This window comes from Haliotis rufescens, unplaced genomic scaffold (assembly GCF_023055435.1).
Source record: "Haliotis rufescens isolate VD_foot unplaced genomic scaffold, xgHalRufe1.0.p SCAF_64, whole genome shotgun sequence".
NCBI classification, from domain to species: Eukaryota; Metazoa; Mollusca; class Gastropoda; order Lepetellida; family Haliotidae; genus Haliotis; species Haliotis rufescens.
This window is the reverse complement of record NW_025964355.1, coordinates 316077-336540: the sequence shown is the minus strand read 5'-3', so window position 1 is coordinate 336540 and position 20464 is coordinate 316077. Positions and strand designations below refer to the sequence as shown.

At 42.9% G+C, this 20464-nt stretch overlaps 1 protein-coding gene and 1 long non-coding RNA gene across 3 annotated transcripts in view; one reads left to right on the top strand and one right to left on the bottom strand.

Moving 5' to 3' along the window:
• The window catches only part of LOC124119223 (protein mono-ADP-ribosyltransferase PARP14-like), a 183508-nt gene that overhangs the window by 120090 nt on the left and 42954 nt on the right, over positions 1–20464 (top strand). For both annotated transcript variants that reach the window (XM_048387072.1, XM_048387071.1), the window contains exons 2-3: positions 9341–9442; positions 12175–12191. In XM_048387072.1, coding sequence (XP_048243029.1) covers positions 9418–9442; positions 12175–12191 — 42 coding nt within the window. In that variant the 5' untranslated portion in view covers positions 9341–9417. The remainder of the gene's footprint in view (positions 1–9340; positions 9443–12174; positions 12192–20464) is intronic.
• On the bottom strand, positions 13915–16647 carry LOC125375968. Its single transcript, XR_007218864.1, has 2 exons — positions 15548–16647; positions 13915–15462 (listed from the first exon to the last, which is right to left on the bottom strand). It is a non-coding gene; the product is annotated as an uncharacterized LOC125375968 (long non-coding RNA).

Genomic DNA, 20464 nt, shown 5'->3' with positions numbered 1-20464 from the left:
TGGCCTCCTTCAAAAGGGTGTCAAAGAATAATTGTTCTACACCAAATCAGTGACTGATCAGGACTCGGAATGCTGTATTTTCTTTTTACATTTATGTCGCAAAATAAGCAACTGTATAAAACAAAACAAAACACATTTAATGATTGACATCAAATAGATATCACACTTAATTGATTCATATCACAAATTGAAATTTGATAACACAAGGGACAGTGTAACATAAAGTTACAGGAAGCGTTTGCAAGAATTTGCAGAAACACGCTTTTCACTGCCATTTCCTCAAAGCTCCTAATATCTTAACATTTAATGTACTTACAGTCTGAAAACATTGCTTTGTTGCTTAAGAGTGCTGTTTCACCTTTTGCAGTTACTTTGTTGCTACTTGATCACCTTGGCGACTGGCAAGTCTACTACTAGACGCGACTTCTCCACAATGCTCCCACATTAAGCTGACACGCCATGATATAACTGGAATATTGTTACACCCAACTCACTCAAGCAAATTCCTCTGTACAACAGTTTTCTCATCTGCCAGTGCGTCTAGAGATGACGTGGGACAGCTAGATGGATCAGATGCATAATGGGTGCCCTCTGATGATGCCGCTTTATGGCCCTCACTCTTATCTTCTCAGAGGTGCTGAGGTGCCCTCCCTTCATATAGCACTCAGCAACAACAGTCATATTCTTTTTCAAAAACAGGCTATATGAAATATCAAGCGGGTCAGCTCAAGCCAGTCTTTGTTTTAGGCATCATAAAAGCAGACGAGTCGGTACATTAACTATCAGGACTTTAAGAACATGAAGACTTGACCTGTGAAGATCGGGGGTAGAATAGGTTTTTATCAACCCATGCTTGCCCTAGAAGTCGCCTATGGTTGTCGTAAAAGGTGACTAACGGGATCGCGTGGTCAGCCTCGCTGACTTGGTGGATGTACGGACATCGATCCTAATTGCCTGGCTCGATGCTCATGATGTCTGGTCCAGACTCGATTATTTACAGACCGGCATATACCGTCATAAAGCTGGAATATTTCTGAGTGTGGTGTTATACAACAAACCAACCAACCAACATGAAGACGTACAACTGAGTTTATTAAGGACCCTTCACTGAACCGTCTGACCTCTGTCAATTTAAGAAACATTTTTGCACCTGAAAGTATACATGTGTGAGATTAGCGGCAAACACTATTATAGCGATAGCTAGCGTTACCTCCCGTCTAGCGCACATGGCTTACCGTCTTGAAGCCCACACTCGTGTACGATACTTACCCAAAGTAAATTTAGTTCATTCTGTATTCACCTATTCATTAGAGTTGGCACAGCGTGTTAGTATTCGTATCACCAATCTCAAACCCATTAACGTACGATCAGGTTGACCTAGCAGCCTCATGGGAAGGCCTGAACATGATTATCCATTCCCACTTTAAGCACTGTTGCCAGAGTTTTGTAGAAGCTATGGCTGAGGAGACGCAAGTTGGCGATCTGCTTTTCGTCACGCAATTTTGGTACAGACTACTCATCAGTCCAAACATGAAGCAGGCACATCCAGCAGCGAGGGAGGCACTGCATGTGTGGCTCATCTACAGAGGGTATTGATGAGCAGTTGGTTATTCTTGAAGGGGGCACAGTCGGTAGTGAAGGCACGGCGTAATTCTACGGGAGTGTGTTATAACTCTAATTTTGATTAGTCTCCAGCCTACTCAAATATCTGTTATGAAACCTCCACTATATATCTAAATGTTCACAAGGCCTCACGTCTCAGATTTGCCATCTATCTGTTTGAATAAACGTCTTACACTAGACAGAGAGTCATGATATTGGCGCATGAGCTGTGCCACGGTTAAATGTGTTTAGACTTCTATCCCAGGATGACCTAGTGTACATATGTGTGTGTGTGTGTGTATATATATATATATATCTGTTTTTGAATACCCTCAATAAAGAAGGGAAAGCCATACACAATAAATTTAACTTCTTTTTTTCTGAGGTGTGTGACGAGCACGTCTCTTCTCTCGAGAAATCGACATCAAGCTTCCCGGGAAAACTTTTCTTACCTCCCGGTAAAATGCCAAGAAAGGTTGCATTAACCTGATCCATTCAGGGTGTTTTCAACAACACAAAATTCTAAACAAGCAATTGTTGATCTGTCACGATTGACTGAATTTTGTATAAATTCCCATATAATGGTTACCATAGAGCTGTGTTTTCAAGCAAATGTGAATTCTTTTGTTAAAAGAAAAGCCGTTTCGAAAACACACCTAGCCTTTTCTTTTCTGCCAACCTCTGAATGCAAATATGAAATCTTAATAGTAGTGCTACTGACGTTATAATCACAATATAACTTGAAGCATTTATCAAATCATAAAACACTTTGAACTGAATAAACATGATCATACATGAAGGTCGTGAGAAACCTTCCTTTGACATACCCTGGTTTGTCTTGGCATTGTAATTATCTTAATGGCGTGATTTCCCACTTGAACTAGAATTAACATGATCATACTTGCAGGTCATGAGAACCTGTTTCTTGGGGCCCCCTGGTTTGTATTGCAATGACCTTATGCAGAGGACAATTTGTCAGGTATGGGCCGTGTTGTACTCAGTAACATGTACCTGTTGATCTAAACTTACTTTCATCTGGTACTTTGAATGTATACTCTGGTCAAATTTTACCAGAGTGTCCACTGAGTGCATTAAGGGTCAACATTTGGGGGTGTCTGGCGGGCCTTATGCAGCAGACGATTTATCTGGCAATGGGGTTTTTATTCTTAGTAGAGTGAAATAGTTCATTTTATGTTGATTTCATGTGGTACCTCCAATGGTTAACCCAGCCCAAATTTTGGGACCCTCTTTGGGGGTGTCTGGCAGGCAATTTGCAGAGGAAGATTTGTCTGGCGTGGCCCATTCTGTACTCTGTGAGATGTACCAGTTCATTTACACTTACTTTCACGTGGTACCTCCAATGTTTGATCCAGCCCTTGAATGGCCCCTTCTTTTGGGGGGCCAGGGGCCACACGCAGCAGGGGCTCCCCGGCAGACATCTATATATGAATATGTTGGGTTACACAGTAAATGTTCCTGTGTTCGGATATTGGTACCTTGTTCGTTTGACCAAAGTGCTCTGGGCTGCCGCTCTACTACTTGCAGCTAGAAGATCTAGACGATCAAAGAAGGTTTGCACTACTCCAGATATCAACAGTGTTGCTTTTTTGTGTTTTCACAATGAGGACCAGAACGACCATATTTAACTTGGGTGTAGTTTTACAACATTTAACCACCTATCCCAATGCAGTTTCTTGCGCAGAAAACTGGCTTTGTCAACTGACTGCATTAGACACAGCTGCACTCTTGGATGAACTGTATGTGGTAAATTTTACATCTGTGCTGGCTTAAGAATTCCATCACAACCATCTCACAGTCATATAGACACGCAGGACTGGATCCACCTCAGGCTTTAAATCAACATGAGATTACAATGCTGGCATTATCTTTTCATGTTCCATTGTAGACGTGAGGGACAGATGGTTTTGGTGGACAGGTAGTATATATGCGAATTACTCTCTGCAGCATTTGGTGAAAGGGGACGTGGAATGGATTCACCAGTTTGGACCACTGGTGTTGCACACAGAAAGAGTTTGCAGATAACCAGATATTTTGTCGTTGGCACATGGTGTCATAGACAACACTTCGGAGAGATTGTTGGGCTCATGTGATTTGCTATGGGACCCCGACAACTTCAAAGTCGCTTGACAATGGAGTATATCTTTGCACGTTAGCGTAAGGATATGACAGGTGATACGGGAATATTGAAGAGTGGCATGAGAAGCATTAAGTCCAGTCCATGACATAAGTTCGTTCCAGGTTACCAACAGATCAACACCATAAACAGATCAGATGTTTCTGCCAAGTTTGGGATGTTTTCATATGTTTGTATCAGGATATATATTAGAATATTTATTATATTAATATTCAGATACAACAGGGGCGGTCTGGTAGCCAAGTGGTTAAAGCGTTCGCTCGTCACGCCGAAGACCCGGGTTCGATTCCCGACATGGGTACATTGTGTGAAGCCCATTTCTGGTGTCCCCCGCTGCGATATTGTTGGAATATTGCTAAAAGCGATGTAAAACCATACTTACTCACTCACTCGCTCAGATACAACAACTCTGAGGTATCAAGATCTTCAGAAGCTCTCAGGTGAGGAAATGAGGGGAGTAAACTCTTATCAGAGACCATGTTCGAGAACGTCCACTCGCATAGAGACGTTTTGGGTTCTGTGGTATTGGCTAGAAGAGAGGGAATTTATCAGGATAAGAACATTAACGTAATAAGTATTCTAATTTATCTAATTTTGTAAATATGCATACTGAATAGATCTCACGATGAATCAAACTGAACTTTCTGCTGAAGTATGCTGTATGCATTGGGCACTCATGAAGAGTAACGCTAATCGCTCTTCCCCCGTGTGGACCCGGGGTAGAATGTGTCCTCAGCACCCTATTGCATGTAGTAAGAGGCGACAAAATTGGACAACCTGTTAGCTCTTGGTTGCGCCCCTGTGTTCGTGGAGGACTGGATTCTTGTGGTTGAGGGCACTGAAACCAGGGACAGTGTTCCTTTTACCCAACACACCACTTCCATTTTGATTATAACCTTATATTCCACATAGTAATTATGGAAAACATCACATTAAGATTACATTATAAAACTGCCTAGAGTCCTATACCAGAAAGCGGTGGCTTATGGGCCAATCTGGCATTACTGACCTCCGGGTTCTATTTGTCATCAGATAACTGTCTAGGGCGGAACCAGTCTGACTGTTACCCTGTTTGACAATAATAGCTACCTATGTCCTTTTTGCTTGAGTATAACACCCTTGTAGCCCTTGTTAACACTCCATGGTGGGTGCGGAGCAGGGTGTCGAAAAACCTCACACTCGTTTGACACTATTTTATGGATAAGAACATCTTTTATACTGTAAAAAGCAACGTTTCAGTGTAGATCCTTATACTGTTGCCTTTTACCAGTCTTGCTTGATAATGGTATAAGGATCTACACCGAAAGCTAGCTTTTTACAGTATTAAAGAAGGTGTTATCCCTAAAATTGTGTCTACCTTGCCATTCATCAACTTCTAAGTTATGCCTATCAGACTCGTTTACCCCACACTCGTCTGGTTCTCGCTCAAAAGTTAATGAAGGCATATTGATTGAGATCCTGCATTATCTTCATATCAGGATTCTGTACCCTAATACTGATTCTTGGCCACGTTTTAAGGTTGTTGAAGAAAATCAGCCCCATTGTAGTTTCAAAATCTATTGAAGGAATATGAAGAAATGTAAAAAAAGTGTTACTCGTCTCCCGTCCAGTTTGCTGCTTGGGGAATGTGCACGGAGACAACAATCTCTAAATCTGTTCAAGGCACATCATTTCGCTGATACTGAGATTGTTTTCTCAGTTCACAGGACTCTGAATTCTTGTAGAGGTATTGTTCGCGACTACACAAAATGGTTTTTAGTTACGTCAGAAGTGTAAATTGCTGCAGAGCTGAAAAATCAAGGTAATACTGCGGTCAAAAGATTCTCTAGGAAAGATGGTGATGTGATGCATTCATAAAAAAAACCGACACTTACCCGTTTTCGTTATCACTCACAAAGTTCTCTTCTTCTATCAAAGCCGGATATTTCAACATCGGAGTATATTATATGATTACATCCCCAATCCACTCTGATGTTTTAACTGTCAACAGTTCAGAAATGGAGCAAAATCCTGTTGCAACACACAAGTTTGTTACCGCTGCAGTAAAAAACATGATGGCACTGAGTTTACAGATACGATCAAATATGCAGACTGTAGCGGTGAACACATGTCCTTTTCAAAATCTTGCCTATCTTTTGTCAGACAAACTCAAATTCAAGTACAGTAATGAGATCTCATTTGCAAAGAAATTACTAGAGAAGGCCCTTAAACATATTTAGGTGCCTTCAACATTGACAGTCCCTCTTGGAGTTTCATAACTCTTTTGGGGGCACTGGTGGCCCAGTCGTCTAAAGCGCCGCGATTCGCTGTTCAGAGTTGCGTCTCGTGGACACGCCAGGAACCTATGATTGTGGGTTCGAATCCCGGTTCGACCCGATTATGTTTCTAGGTTTGTCAGCACCATACCCGTGCTCGTGGGTTTCACCGAAGTGGTAAACTTCTGAGACCTGCATCACTTCGGGCTTTCCTCCCACATTAAGCTGACACGCCACGATATAACTGGAATACTGTTAAAAGCGGCGTTAAACCCAACTCACTCACACACTCATAACTCTTTTGAACCGCTAGATGTGGCGGCCACTCCATCCCTGCCATTACAGCACGTTCTCCAAATGAGCATTCATGAGTTGCTCTCCCAATTTAATCCAGTGGAATTGTAGAGGACAATTTCAATGATCTTCGGCTATTGAGTCTGCAAGTTTCAAGAAACTTTCCTTAAACCAACAGTTAATTTTCATATACAAAAGTACGATTCTTACCATTGCTTATCTCCACCAGGTGATAAAGCAACTGGAGGATCCTCTGTTATGGTGAGGCAGGGTGTCGTCATTAACAGTCCTGTTCCTCTCAATACCGCTCTTCAGGCTGTTGGAGTATGGGTTACATTCAATGTTGTTTTAACTTTGTGTTTTTTGGATGTACCACCATCGTACTATCTCCGACAGTCTGATCTTCAGGCACTGTTTGACCAATTCCCTAATTAAGCCATGTGTTTTCATGGGAGATTTGAATAGCCATAACCCACTTTGGGGTAGTAGTGACACCATTGCTAAAGGCAAATTACTTGAGGATTTTTTTCTTAAATAACGATTTGTGCATTTTTAATGATGGTTCTCGCAAATATCTCTATCCTGCAACTGGCACTTACACTGTCAGTTGTAGATTCTAATTTACTCAATGAATTTGAATGGTCAGACTATGATTGCCTCTTCTACTACCTTGATAGGAGTACATGTACCATATAAAAATAATTCTGGATCCTTATGTGGTTTATATTTATGACTAAAGTGAATACAGTTAGTTTTGGATATAGAAAATTTTAAGCCGTTTACGTTGGCCCATTTTTGAATTTTGTTAAGACAGAACTGAAATGTTGAAATCGTCCACAAAAAGTGAACCATCAACGCTATTGTTTAATACTTTAATGAGACTCTTAATTCTTATGCTGAAAAGTGTGACTGATAGCATGCTTCCTTGAGGGGTGCCCTGATCGAAATGATCAGACAGGGTAGAGCCCACTCATTCTTGAAATTGTCAGTTGTTTAAAAATGGAAATCCAAATTCATGCAAATCTTTTAAAATACCATGTTTCCACATTGTTTCATATGCCTTCTCTAGATTGAAAAATATTAATACAGAATTTTGTTTGAAATAAATGATTCTAAACGCAACATACAGTTATGATGGTGTGCAATGCCATGAAACTATCAAGTGTATTCCACTCAAATAGTAAAGTATCCCATTCTAAGTTATACGTTTTCAGTCAGTAACCTAAAAATCGTGGTGTTTTTTGTTCCACGATAAAAGCAGAGTCGTTCAAATGTGATTAAAACAGTCGTCAATATTTGATGACACAAGCCCTGATAAATACACAAATACTACTTCTTACAGGGACCATGAGAGTAACATCACCATCAGCTACTGCAATTCAGCAGATAACACAATCAGATACCTCTTTGAAACAGCCAATCTGTTATCTGTAGTAGAAGATAACAAAACCTGTTTCCAGAATCATGAGCAATTGCTACCAAAACACCATAAGCATTTCTTTATGAATAACTATGTTTGTTTGTCTGTTGTTTAACGCCGCACTCTGTAATATTCCAGCTATATGATGGCGGTCTGTAAATAACCAAGTCTGGACCAGTCAATCCAGTGATTGACGCAATTTATAAATAACTATCAAATAGACAGGATACCAGGTGGTCGCCAAAAGGTGGACGTATCCTACCCCACCGGTGGTCCCCATCACAAACACATACGATAATAAGAATAAATATGGTAAATAAATGACATTTTTTCTCATAGATTAGGTACTAATTACTAAATATTAGGAGCACACAAATGTATATATTGTATTTTAGAAGGGACAAATATGGAGGTGGTGAGGCAAGAAACGAGACTATCTATGTTATTATGTTACTCAATAATATTACATAGCTAATAGATTTCTATATTTACCTGTTCAAGTACAAATGTATTTCAATATGTAACTATTTTTAAATTATATAAATGATATACTCTATTTGTTGTATTCCTAAATAGATCTAGATTACAATCAATATCCATCTAAAATGTGGAAGGAATAATTCACTCAAGATTTGGAATGGTATAATATACGTCACGACGGTTAAGACGATTAACTGGAAATTACATGATTTTGTTTCGTTTGTTTGTTGTTTTACGCCGCACTCAGCAATATTCCAGTTATATGACGGTGGTCTGTAAATATCGAGTTTGTACCGGCAATCCAGTGATTGATATCATGAGCATCGATCCACGCAATTTGGATTCGATGACATGCATCAGCGAGCCTGACCACCCGTTCCTGTTAGTTCGCCTCTTACGATAAGCAGAGCCGCTTTTTACGGCAAGCATGGGTTCCTATTCTACCCCGGATCTTCACGGGTCTGATTTTGTATATTTATGATATTAGTGTACATATTCTGAGATAACATTTTGCACTTTCCTTCTTCTCTTCGATCATATCACACAAAACACAAAACGTGCCTCTTCTTCATCGGAGGCGCCCGCTGCCCCTGGTCAGCAATTGGAGTTATCAATGCTCACCTCACAGGAATGTACACATATCCTTGCTGTGGGGAATTATATCCTTTGGCATTGTGTTAATTACATGTTATAAGACAATTGAATGTCCATATTTTACTATAATAAATATTTACTTGACCTTAATATTGATCTCTGACTAATCTTTTTCAAACGCGGGGATCCATCCAAAAATGTGACAACAAAATCTAATTTTAAAAAGCATTGGCAATTTTTGTCATTTTTGTATTCGTTATCTTTACCTTTGCCCTTCTGAAAACGTTTGTATTGAAGACAACAAAACATTAGCAACGGAGACTGTCAAATTCAGAAAATAACATGAAGCAGTACCGTTTCTGCTGCTAATAAAGAATGTGATCAAACTGATGCTGGCAATAGAAACGAGAAAGGTTACACGAAGACCTTATGGTGTAGGTAAAGTAACACCAAGCTCAGATACTGCACTTTGGAAATCCATTTTCAGAATCCATACAGGTGTAAAGGACCAGTTAAGTTCAACACTGCTTTAATTTGCAGGTTAATGTGCTGTTAGAAAGACTCATTGTGCTGTCACTCATATTCCCTCCTTGTACCAAGCAGGTGGTTGTGTCATCATGGAATATCTTCGACGTTTTAGAGGTAAGTGCGAAATGGATTTATTTTTCAGTGTACAGATAATTAAGATACTCTCAATTGTAGATTGAGACTTATTTTGGGGGATTGAAAATGAAACTATTGTTCACGACTGAATGAAGTACAGTGTAGTTACCCGAAATTTCTGTATTTTGTGCATGAATAAAAAAAACGTTATTTAATGTAAATTTTGCTGTAATCTTTACATTGAATTTCATCACAATCGATCAAGGGTTCCGTCTGAATACTTCGAAATAGTCTCATAAGCTTTGCACATTACTTATACCTCTCATCTTCGCTCGTCACGCCGAAGACCCGGGTTCGATTCCCGTCATGGGTACAATGTGTGAAGCCCATTTCTGGTGTCCCCCGCCGTGATATTGCTGGAATATTGCTAAAAGCGGCGTAAAACCATACTCACACACTCTCTATACCTCTCATTTCAATAATCACTATATCAGGTTGACAGTAATGTATCCATCACATTTGACTGATTGTACTCACAATTTCGAACTGTATACACATGCAATGTGACGATTTTGAGATGTATTTCTGGAGAGTTGTTTGAAGATATATTTGTAAATATTCGGTCTGTTGGGGAATATCCTTGTCTAAACCTGCTTGTGTTTCACTTAAGATATTGTTATTGTTACACCAGGACTTGAGGCGTCTGTCTGGAATGGAAGTCAATAACCTTACATTACCTTACATCAACGAGAGATATTTCCCTGGAATTATCTGGTTCATCCTTATTACCTCCGTTAAATATGGGACATTATGCTTTTCTCCAACTCCTCAGGAAAACTGCAAATGGCATCCTGTACTAGTATTCATAGCTTTCATAGCTTTCAGCCATGGAAGCCGAGCAAATTAACACTTTTCATAGGGGTACACAAAGTACGTGATCTAGACTATCAGTTTTTAGACTTTCATTTTGTTGCAGGCTTGAAGGCTGAGTGGGTTAGATCGCTGAATTTGTGTGCTGGCGATTAGGTGCCTCACTCTGGCAGTGTGTGTTTGAATCCCGAATACTAGAATATGTACTTTACTTAGAAAGTGTTATCACAAATACAACATTTGTTACATTTAACCACTTTCTCAATGGCATCGTGTATTCATACTTTTCAAAAAAAACTTGAGGTAGTTCCTTGCAATAACCAGTTTAATCCTTTCTTTCTTTTAATAATCTTCTCGTTTGGTAGATAACGTCTCAAACAATCTTCGTAGAACTCTGAAGTTTTTAATATCCATTCCAAAGTCTCGGTTAGCTCTTATAGCTGTATATTATCTTAGTTTATTAGTCTCTGAGTCTTCATCCCTCCATGGAGGCTGCTTCTGTGTTGTTATAACGTAACTTTTAGTGGGACATACAGAAGAATTGTACAATTCTATCAGTACCCTTATTTTGTTATTTATTTCCACTTTACTCAGAGACACAAGTTCTTCAAACTTTGTATAAATTGATTATCATCATTTCAATCTTATTTCTCCACTGTTGTCAAAGTAAATCGATTGTTACAATCTGACACACATATTACACTTTGATTCCTTCGATCATGTTGATACACCCTTCCACTGACGATTAATCTGTTGAGAAAAGACAAACATGGTTTAATGTTGTAATTACAAGACTAAAATCATTAACAATATTTAAATAAAATGCAATTTGCGCCACGAGATTGGGAAGCCACACCAAAACCAAAACTATCTAACCATGGTTAAAATTTCACATTGAATGTCCTATATTTTAGGTGACAGTCTTTTTAAATACCCATTCAGTCACAACAAAAGACGTCTACACCTGACCCAAGTAATCTTAAAGAATATCTTTATAGCTCACAGCATACACACACTCCAAGTTATCTCCAATACATGCGGCCAAACCAACTTAAATGTGATTTTGACAACGTATATACTTTTTATGATATACACCTCATAAATATCACATGGGCACTAGTCATATAAAATTGTCCCGTGTTACTCCTAAACCCGACTGATTGATCATGAATCTGTTGGTTAATGAAAAGGATCTGGGTTTGCATGCAAACCTGGCTTGTCTACTGAATTCGGTTCAGACTTATTAACATTAAAGGGTTGGTTGAGATGTAATAAAGCTTCACCATTGTCAGTCCAATGTATATACGTTCACCTCGAAAGTAAATTTATGTATATTATCTAAAAAGCTTAGTTTTTCATTTGGTACTACTAGTATTTGTTTAGGAAATATTTCTTTGAACAAAATATCATTTTCATTTTCCACATCCTCGATTATCCAGTGTATTTCATCTTTATTCTATCATGGTATGTACCCGACCCATTCGCCACCACAGCGACGTTGTATCCCCGATTCTAAAGACATGCATGCAGCGGCTATAACTAGCCACCCACTGAAAACAATTACACTCAAGAGACATTCTGTGCGAAGGTACGTAAATGTTGACGTCACTTTTCATACCAAGATATGTGGACTAATGGGCTCCGGGGTATTTAACATTATAGAATATACTGAATAATCGAGGATAGTTTTACCATGGAGTGACAAATCTTAGATGTCAAAAGATCGCACAAGACTATTGAATGTGGAATAATTCAAGAAAATATACAGATCATTCCAAGAAACGAAGCCTACCCCGTCGTCCTACACCGAGTGATATTTGATAGAGCTTTATGAAAGGCAGTTCTGGTACAAACACAGAAACGTGAATACTATTAACTTTTATAACTTATTTTTATTACAGCAAGAGTCGAGCAGATTGTAAGTACCCATGCACATTCCCCCCTTAATAAAGTAATGATATTAATGTGTATGTTATCATAATGTTCTAATCATCAGTTGGCTTTCTATTTTCTCTGTCTCCATCTCGTCATTTATGACTTTATTAAATTGTTAATATCTACATCGATGTGTACCAAAAGTATGTAAGCATGACATGTTTGATGTTGTCATTATTTACTCATGCATGTATCATCAGTAATTATTAATTGAAGGTCTAGAAGCAGTTTACTTTCTGATATGTGTGATATCAAACTGACGTATTGTGAGTTACAATGTATTGATAATACATTTTATCATAGAGCATCTGCAGATAAAATAATTTAACAACATTAACATATCAATTCGTGATGAAAGGGAGATTACTCATGTTAAGGATTGCAATAGCGCGTCATTTAAATTATTGCTTGGTGCATCACGTATTGCATATAGCTGTGTAAGGCAGGCGAGGAAGAACGGCGTTCTTTTCAGTTGAAACGGGCAACTGATGCGCGGTAGCTTTAAGTTAGGTGAGGAGTAATATGGACGCTACACATACGATTCGTTTCGGACGTTGACGCTTAGACAATTCGTTCGCAGAAAATGGTGAAGACCAGGAAACCGCGAAGGAAACGACAGTTGTCATCAGCAGTGGCGGGAAACAGTGCTCCACAGCCCGGTCATGACACGACCATTTAGGCTGAAAGTTCAGACGAAACGAGTAGAGTCAAGCGTGACAGGCTGGATTCCCGCAGGTGAGAACAGTATTAACCTAGGTATCGATTTTAAAACAAATGTTTATCCTTATGCACGATATGGCTGAAATACTGCCGATGTGAGTACTTTAGGACCGCTCCTGGCTTCTGATTGGTCGAGAGGATCTGTGACGTCACTTCCGGTTTCGTTTTGGTCACGTGACTGCGCATGCGCACAGGGCATGATGGGACCTGCACGCGCATCCAAGATGGCGTCGCATCCGTTTCCGGTGGCGTGCGCCTCCAAGATGGCGTCGCATCCGTATCCGGTGGCGTGCGCACCTCCAAGAGGGCGTCGCCTCCGTTTCCGGTGTCGTGCGCACCTCCAAGATGGCTGCGCCTCCGTTTCCGGTGGCGTGCGCCTCCAAGTTGGCGTCGCCTCCGTTTCCGGTGTCGTGCGCACCTCCAAGAGGGCGTCGCCTCCATTTCCGGTGGTGCGTTCACCTTCAAGAGGACGTTGCATCCGTTTCCGGGGGAGGAGGAGGAGGAGGGAATTGGGAAAAACCCAGAGAAGCGGTCGTAAAAGGTGAACAAGATCGACAGTGTTGGTGTTGTTGTTCTAAACATAGACGTGGTGGAGGGAGGTGGTGGTCGAGGGAGGAGGGAGGGAGGAGGCGGGTTCTTTGTTTTGGTTAAACTGGAAAAAACGGTAGAGCAGCATGTCCTCCCATGCGTTAGTCACTTTGCTCAGATGATCTATTTTCTTCATCCTCTACCTCCATCTCATCCTCGGACTGAAGGTGTCGCCGGCGTTTTGAAGAGTGTTTTCTCGAGAGGCTTCTGTCCCGTTTTCTTTTCTCTAGACGAGGTGTGATGCCCGCACGGAGTTGTGTGATGCATTCTTTTAGGTCGAGGACATCGACGTGCATGGCTTCTATCAGATGAAGCACTTGTGTCACGGGTGTCACGGGTGTCACGGGTGTCACGGATGTCGACGTGGACGGGACTGCTGGCGTTGTTTTTCGAGTGGGTTCTGGGCAATCTGCAGCAAAATGACCAACGACTTGACAGTTGTAACATGGGCCCTGGTTCTGCTTCTCTTGACTGCTTATCTTCGGACAAACATAGTGACGGTGACCTTGAGTGGGACACTCGAGACATGTCACTTCAGGGCAGTACAGGTAACTGTGACTGTCAGTCTGGCACTTCATACAACTGTATCGAGGTGACATGGTTGGTTTCATAGAATGCAGTGTGTGAGTGACCTCGCTCTTGTTTTTTTGTTTTTATAGGAGAGCCACTGACACCCTGCTTCCTGATTGGTTCCCCAGGCCGCGCCCCCGATTGGTTCATTCCGGTGCCTGGCCTGCACCTCGGTTTTCGAAAACGGACCGACCCCTGTGTTTCTTTTCCGTAGGAAATGGATTTTACCATGGGAGGAAAAGCACAACCCCTGTTCGACCATTCAGAGTCCAGCATGACCTGAGCACGGTCTCTGATTGGCCGACAACCCAAGCCTCTGATTGGTCAGATTTCGATCTGGTTTTTATCAGGGTGTGCATTTCGATCCGGTTTTTATCAGGGTGTGCATTTCGATCTTGTTTTGTTTTTTCTTCATCCTACAGACAACATAACACTACTATTGGTTCAACTTTATTTTTTAAACCCCCGCTCACATGAACCAACACAACAAAACAAAAGTCACAGGATTAGGGGCGTCCCTGTGATTTTTGTGAACACGAGGGAGACCACGAGGATGACCACGAGGGTATGAACGTCTGTACACTTTGAAAAAAACAAAAAACTTTGTCACTTGGGGTGAACAAGACACTCGACTCTTCTCTTCCGTGCTTCTTGGGACACCAAACGTCTGTATTTTTCGTTCACTTCTCCATCAGGACAAAACACACACAAGTATTCGCAGGGGACTTTGGCGTGCTTCAGATGTTCTTTCCAGGGTTTGTCTGTTGCTTCCCATTGGCGGAGTGTCACACCACAGCAATAACAGGTACCACGGTCATCTCGTCCTGGATAGAAATAGCCAGCCATGGCCATGTCATAAGGGGTCTGGGTCATCTGTTTAGGCCACGTTTTAAAAGACCTCAGACGTTCTTGAAATGAATCATAGTGAGGATGAGAAGGAGACACAAGGTGTAAGAAGGTAAAGGTCCCTGAGTCGCCATGTGTCGTCCATAAAGAGGGTGTCCTCCATAAAGAGTGGACGTTTTCTCGCTTCTTGTTCTCCCGCCTTTTCAGACACCCACTCGGAATCGGGGACAACATCTCGGGAGGATGACATGGCATTCATAGACCCTCTTTGCTCCATGATGACTGTGACTTCACTGAAAGAAGGTCTGAGGGTTCGCCTGCTTTTATGAAACTCTCCTCCCTACCCCCCTTCAACGGAAGGTCATGACCTCCTCCTCCTCCTCCTTCACCTCATCACGTGACGTCATCCTGTGTTTGGGCTGACTGATACATGGCATGATATATGACATGACACATGACATGACACACGGTGGTAGTGGTGGTGTGTACTGGAATGACTGACACCAGGCAGCTGATCTTTCAAGCATGGCCTTTCTCTTTTATCTATTTATACTATATCACTTTTACAACGAGCATTACACTGACATGACAGAGGCACAGACAGACAACGTAGACGACATCTCAACTCAACCTCTACCCTCGGTTCGGCACTCTATTGGAGTTGAGATCAATCAAGACACAAAGAGTCAGTTCAATCAATCACTGTTTAATAATGAACAATCACAACCAGATACATTGGAAATACGAAAAGACAATGGAGGAGGGAGTGCTTTGCATGTCCCTACAACAACAATAACGCGACAACGTTTCCTCTTAAGCTTTCATCTTCCAGCTCTTCTATCTTCAAGCCCATGAGATGTGGTCCTCCATCAAACATGTGAGAGGTCCATCAGTTAAACAAGTACAGTCTATGACCTCCCTGAAACAGACATGACACATCACTTGACCACTGTTGCAGCTTATGTGTTGTAAAGCTCTTCGAGTGAAGATGAAGATCACCATAAGATGTGACCCTCCATCATACTGTCCCAAATAGGTCCCAAACATGTGACAGATCCATTAGTAAAACAAGTACAGTCTATGACCTCCCCGAAACAGACATGGCACATCACTTGGCCACTGTTGCAGCTTATGTATCTTAACATGTTGTTGTGTCGGCAATCACTACATTCACGTTGTAGAGAAGTGAGTTGAGCTTCTCCATAAGGATCCTGGTCAACGTTGTCATCGTTGCAAACCATGGGCATACCTGAGGAGAAGACATGAACATCTTCCGGTGATGCTGGTGACCAAGAAGCATCAAGCAGGGGGAGCGTGTCCAGATCCATGGAAGGGAGAGTGGCCAGCATGAGCGCTTCATGATCATCACTGTCACCGGTCGCCATCGTCACAGGTGCATTCGGTGAATAGGTTGGCTCCCGAGGGATTTGTTCCAACCACTGTTCTAGCACGGACTTGGCTGAACTGGCATCAGGGGTCCTGTCAATCACAGGACAGAGTCAATCATATGAATAGTCATATTCATCATGAAGATCAACATCATCATCACATCAAGAATGACTGAGACAAAGAAGAGCATGGTACTTACAGTTGTTCTTGATGAGAGATCTTCAGAGACAATTTCTTCCGTGATCGTCTTTTTGCAGGTGTTGCAGGTGTTGCAGGTTTCAAAAAGGATGTCTCCTTCGTTTCAGTGCCTGCTGCTGCTGCTGTTGTTGCTGTGGTGGTGGGGGTGGTGACTGGTGCTGTTGTGAGGGTGGTGGTGGTGGGTGTTGCTGCTGCTGTAGTGACAACAGCTGCCGTGGTGGTTGTGGTTGATGCTGCTGCTGCTGCTGCTGCTGTTGGTTTGCTTGTTTTTTTCTTCTGGTTCTTCTTTATCGTCTTCTTCAGTGCTACTTTCTTGGGTTCATTAAGTTTCCGCATCTTTAAATGTATCTTGGCGTATGCATCGTCAGCCTTTATCTTTGCACACAACATGTCGTACACATCACCCCACAGGTCAGCAGTCATGTCACCGTTCTCATCTCCCCTGCTTCCTTTACCACCCATGTCGCTCCGTGTCTTGGCATTCAACCGTTTCAACATGATGTTGTCCGGATTTTCTGTTCGTTGTTTCTTTCCAAGTCTTCACGGATGGGCGTCAACACTTGATGGTACTCTCTCCAAACACGTGTTTCTTCCAGATAAAACGCCAACAACCAACACAACGTGAGGAACATCAATCAGAGGGACGATGTTGTTGCTTGGTCCGTTCCATGAAAAGTGATGACCGGAGAGCGTTGGTCGTATTAAAAGGCACTGAGGCCCTGCTTTCTGATTGGTCCATTTTGGTGCCTGGCCTGAGCTTCAATTCTTCCAAACTGGACCGACCCTTGTGTTTCTTTTCCATAGGGTTAGGCTTGTAGTGTGAGAGAGAAAGCACAACCCCGTCCGGCCAATCAGAGCCCACCATGGTCCGAGCGCCGTCTCTGATTGGTCGACAATCCAGGCTTCTGATTGGTCAGATTTCGATCCGTTTTTTTCAGTAGGTGTTCAGTTTCGATCCGTTGTAATGATTTTTTTTTATAGAAAGTCGTCTCTGTACCCAAAGGGGAGCGTGTCTACAGGCAGCCCTGTGGTTTTGTCGTAGACGAGACATCGCTTGTCGTACACGGTACGATAGTCTTTTCGGGTAGGTCGGGTCACAAGAGCGTTTTCGTGCCTAGGTCCTTTTCGAATGATGTGATGAGGGTAATCCAAACTGATTTTCTCCCCTTCTTTCCCAGGCCGTTGTCCCAGTATGAGTCCTTTCATGGTGTCAAAGTTGAGATGTTGTTGGTTTCTGTAATTCAAAGTGAACCCTCGCATTTTGCAGGTCGTGCACGTTCCATCGGGTCTGGGGTTCATTAACTCATATCCATAGTTTTTGTGGCCTCCTGACACAAACGTCCCGATGGTGTTTCCGTCCAGTTCATCTGTAAACTCACCCAACGAATGGCCCAGCTCTGGATTCGCGTCGTGGGGTCGATGAATGTAAATGACGCTGTCCGTGTCAAAGTACAAGACCCTGCGACCCACCAGGGCAAGGGTCTAGTACAGCTTGAGACGTGCTTGGGCGTTGACCCAAGCAGCGATGGTGTCATTGAAATGAGAATGAGGGGTTTGGAATTCTTTCTTCTGGGTATAGGTCACTTCCTGCATGTGTTCGTTGACAACGGTAACATCCTCGATGGTATTGCGTTCATTCCTCCACAAGGCTAAGTACTGTACAGGATCGTTCATATAGATGTTCTGACTGTAGTCTAACCGTTGTCCAAACTTGCCCCAGAGTGAATTCAGTTGCATCTTGGCAATCGTGCAACGTCCTGGGTTTTTTTCCATGTGGTCCTTGTCCAACCCAATGCCTTCTTTCTACGTCGTGATCCGTACATCCCACGGGGTATCCGCTGGCTTCAAGCTTCTCCTTGAAATGCCGATCGATATAAGTGTCAAAGAGTCCTACTTGCTGGGTGTCGGGGTCATGCTGTGCAAAGGTGTCAAAATGCCAAACGTCGTAGATCTGAAGCACCTGGTAGTCATACTTCTTTACGGCTTCATGGAGTTCTATGGTGGCGTACGTCCCCACCCATGACCTCTCTTCGTCCGTGTGCTTGCAGGGGGAGTCTGACTGGGTGTCGGCACACGTACGGCACAAAGGACAGAGCAGTTTGCCACCCAATCTGTAAGGCAGTAGCGGATGGTAGAGTCGTTTCGGGGGTAGGACACGGTATTAGATCAGTCCTTTCAGTTCAAACAACGTGTCCACAGGGGGTGATGGAGAAGTGTCCCATGGGAAATGCACCGGTCTTACAAATGTATGGATAAAGGGAACAAATATCGATGTACTTGATGGTTTCACCTTCTTGGGCTTCGTAGCATAATTGCGTGGCATTGGTACGTCCTCCATAGAAGGCGTCGCGAGGGTTGAGCAGCCCAGGGACGTGGATACAGTGGGGTCCCTGCAAGAAAGCATGCAGAGCAGAGTCCTCCTGTTGCATTTTTGTAAACTCGTGCTCCCACAGGGTGACGATCCGTTTCACCTCAGGGTGTTGACTCAAGAGACTCAGGCGGTAGCGGGTGTCGGTATAACAGGCTCCCAACGACGTGCCCAGGATGGGATGCAGTTCTCCACGATCAGTCTTGTAACAGGCCTGGCACCCATGCCAGAAACAGCCCAGGAATTCATAGATGGTGCCTGTCGCTGGATCGTAGCCATCCACACTGTACCGATGTTGGCCCTCTCCACACATGAACTCTTTTTCACCTCCATTCCTGGCGAGCTGGAGGTGCAGATTGGGGTCCGTTTCCATCAGAGAGTTGAGCCAGTGCATACAGGCTTGGGAATAGTTTCTCTTGGGTTGGTAGACTTGAGGTGGAAGAATGGCGATGGTATTGGGTTTCAGGTCGTGTTTTCGGAAGGATTTCATGGTGAACGCAGCGGCTGTCATCACTTCTACAAAGGGATCCATGCCAACCAAGTTGATGGCGTTCTGTCGGAAGTCAGCGCATCCCCGTCTCAAAATGTCCACATCGCTCTGACAGTAGGCTAAAAGTTCTCCTTGTAAGTCAAACAAGGCTCCTTCTTGCACTTTTTGGGTATGCCATTGGACGAAGGCTTTGCGTTCCTCGGGAGACATGCCATCGGGATCATACATGACGGCTGGTGGATAGGGACCTCTGTAGGTCTGGTTGGCTTCGGAATTGAAAAAGTGCGGAAAATACCCTTTCTTCAGTTCTTTCAGCCAAAAGCTCTTTGGAAAGGCTTTCAGGGGGTAAGGTATGAAATTTAAGCTGTCTTCGAAACACAACTGTCCAAGGGTCACCTGCAAAATTTGTTGACCATTTCGAATCTTGGTGGGGACTTTCACCAGAGGGGGGAAAGACCCTTCAGGATCAAGTGTAAATCATAGGATCGTGCATTGTGGGCCATCACATAAATGCGATCCTCCATCTTGACTGTCGTGGTGGTGGTGGTGGTGTTCTTGTTCTTTGTCTTTTTTTTCTTCTTTGTTTTCTCCACTTCCATGGCCTCTTCCCCCTCCACCAAAGCTTCCACCACCTCTTCCTGCTGGGGGGATGAATGTCGTTGACGTTTTGAAGAGTGCTTTCTTGAGGGGGTTCCATCCTGTTTTCTTTTCCCCAGGTGGGCTGTTGTCCCCTAGCTAGAGTGGAGGCAGCGGTGGCAGCGTTATTGCTTGGTGCAGGGATGGGTTTCGGGATGTTCGTAACGTTGGTTGCAGTGTTCGCAGTAATAGCTAGACGCATAAAAAGCTGGCATGGGAGTGATGACATCGTAGTGCTGATCATGATGGTATAAATGCAGCATGGTGGCGTGGGGTGGAGCCTCATCACATGGGATGGGACGTTCCAATGCGTGTATTGCAACACTGTGCTGAAGGACACCTACATGCGTCGTTTAACGCACACAAGTAGGTGTCCTGTAAGACGCCAAATGACTGTCCACCCGTGCCTTTGTACCATTGCTTGTACCTGCATGTGAAGAAGTCATCTTCT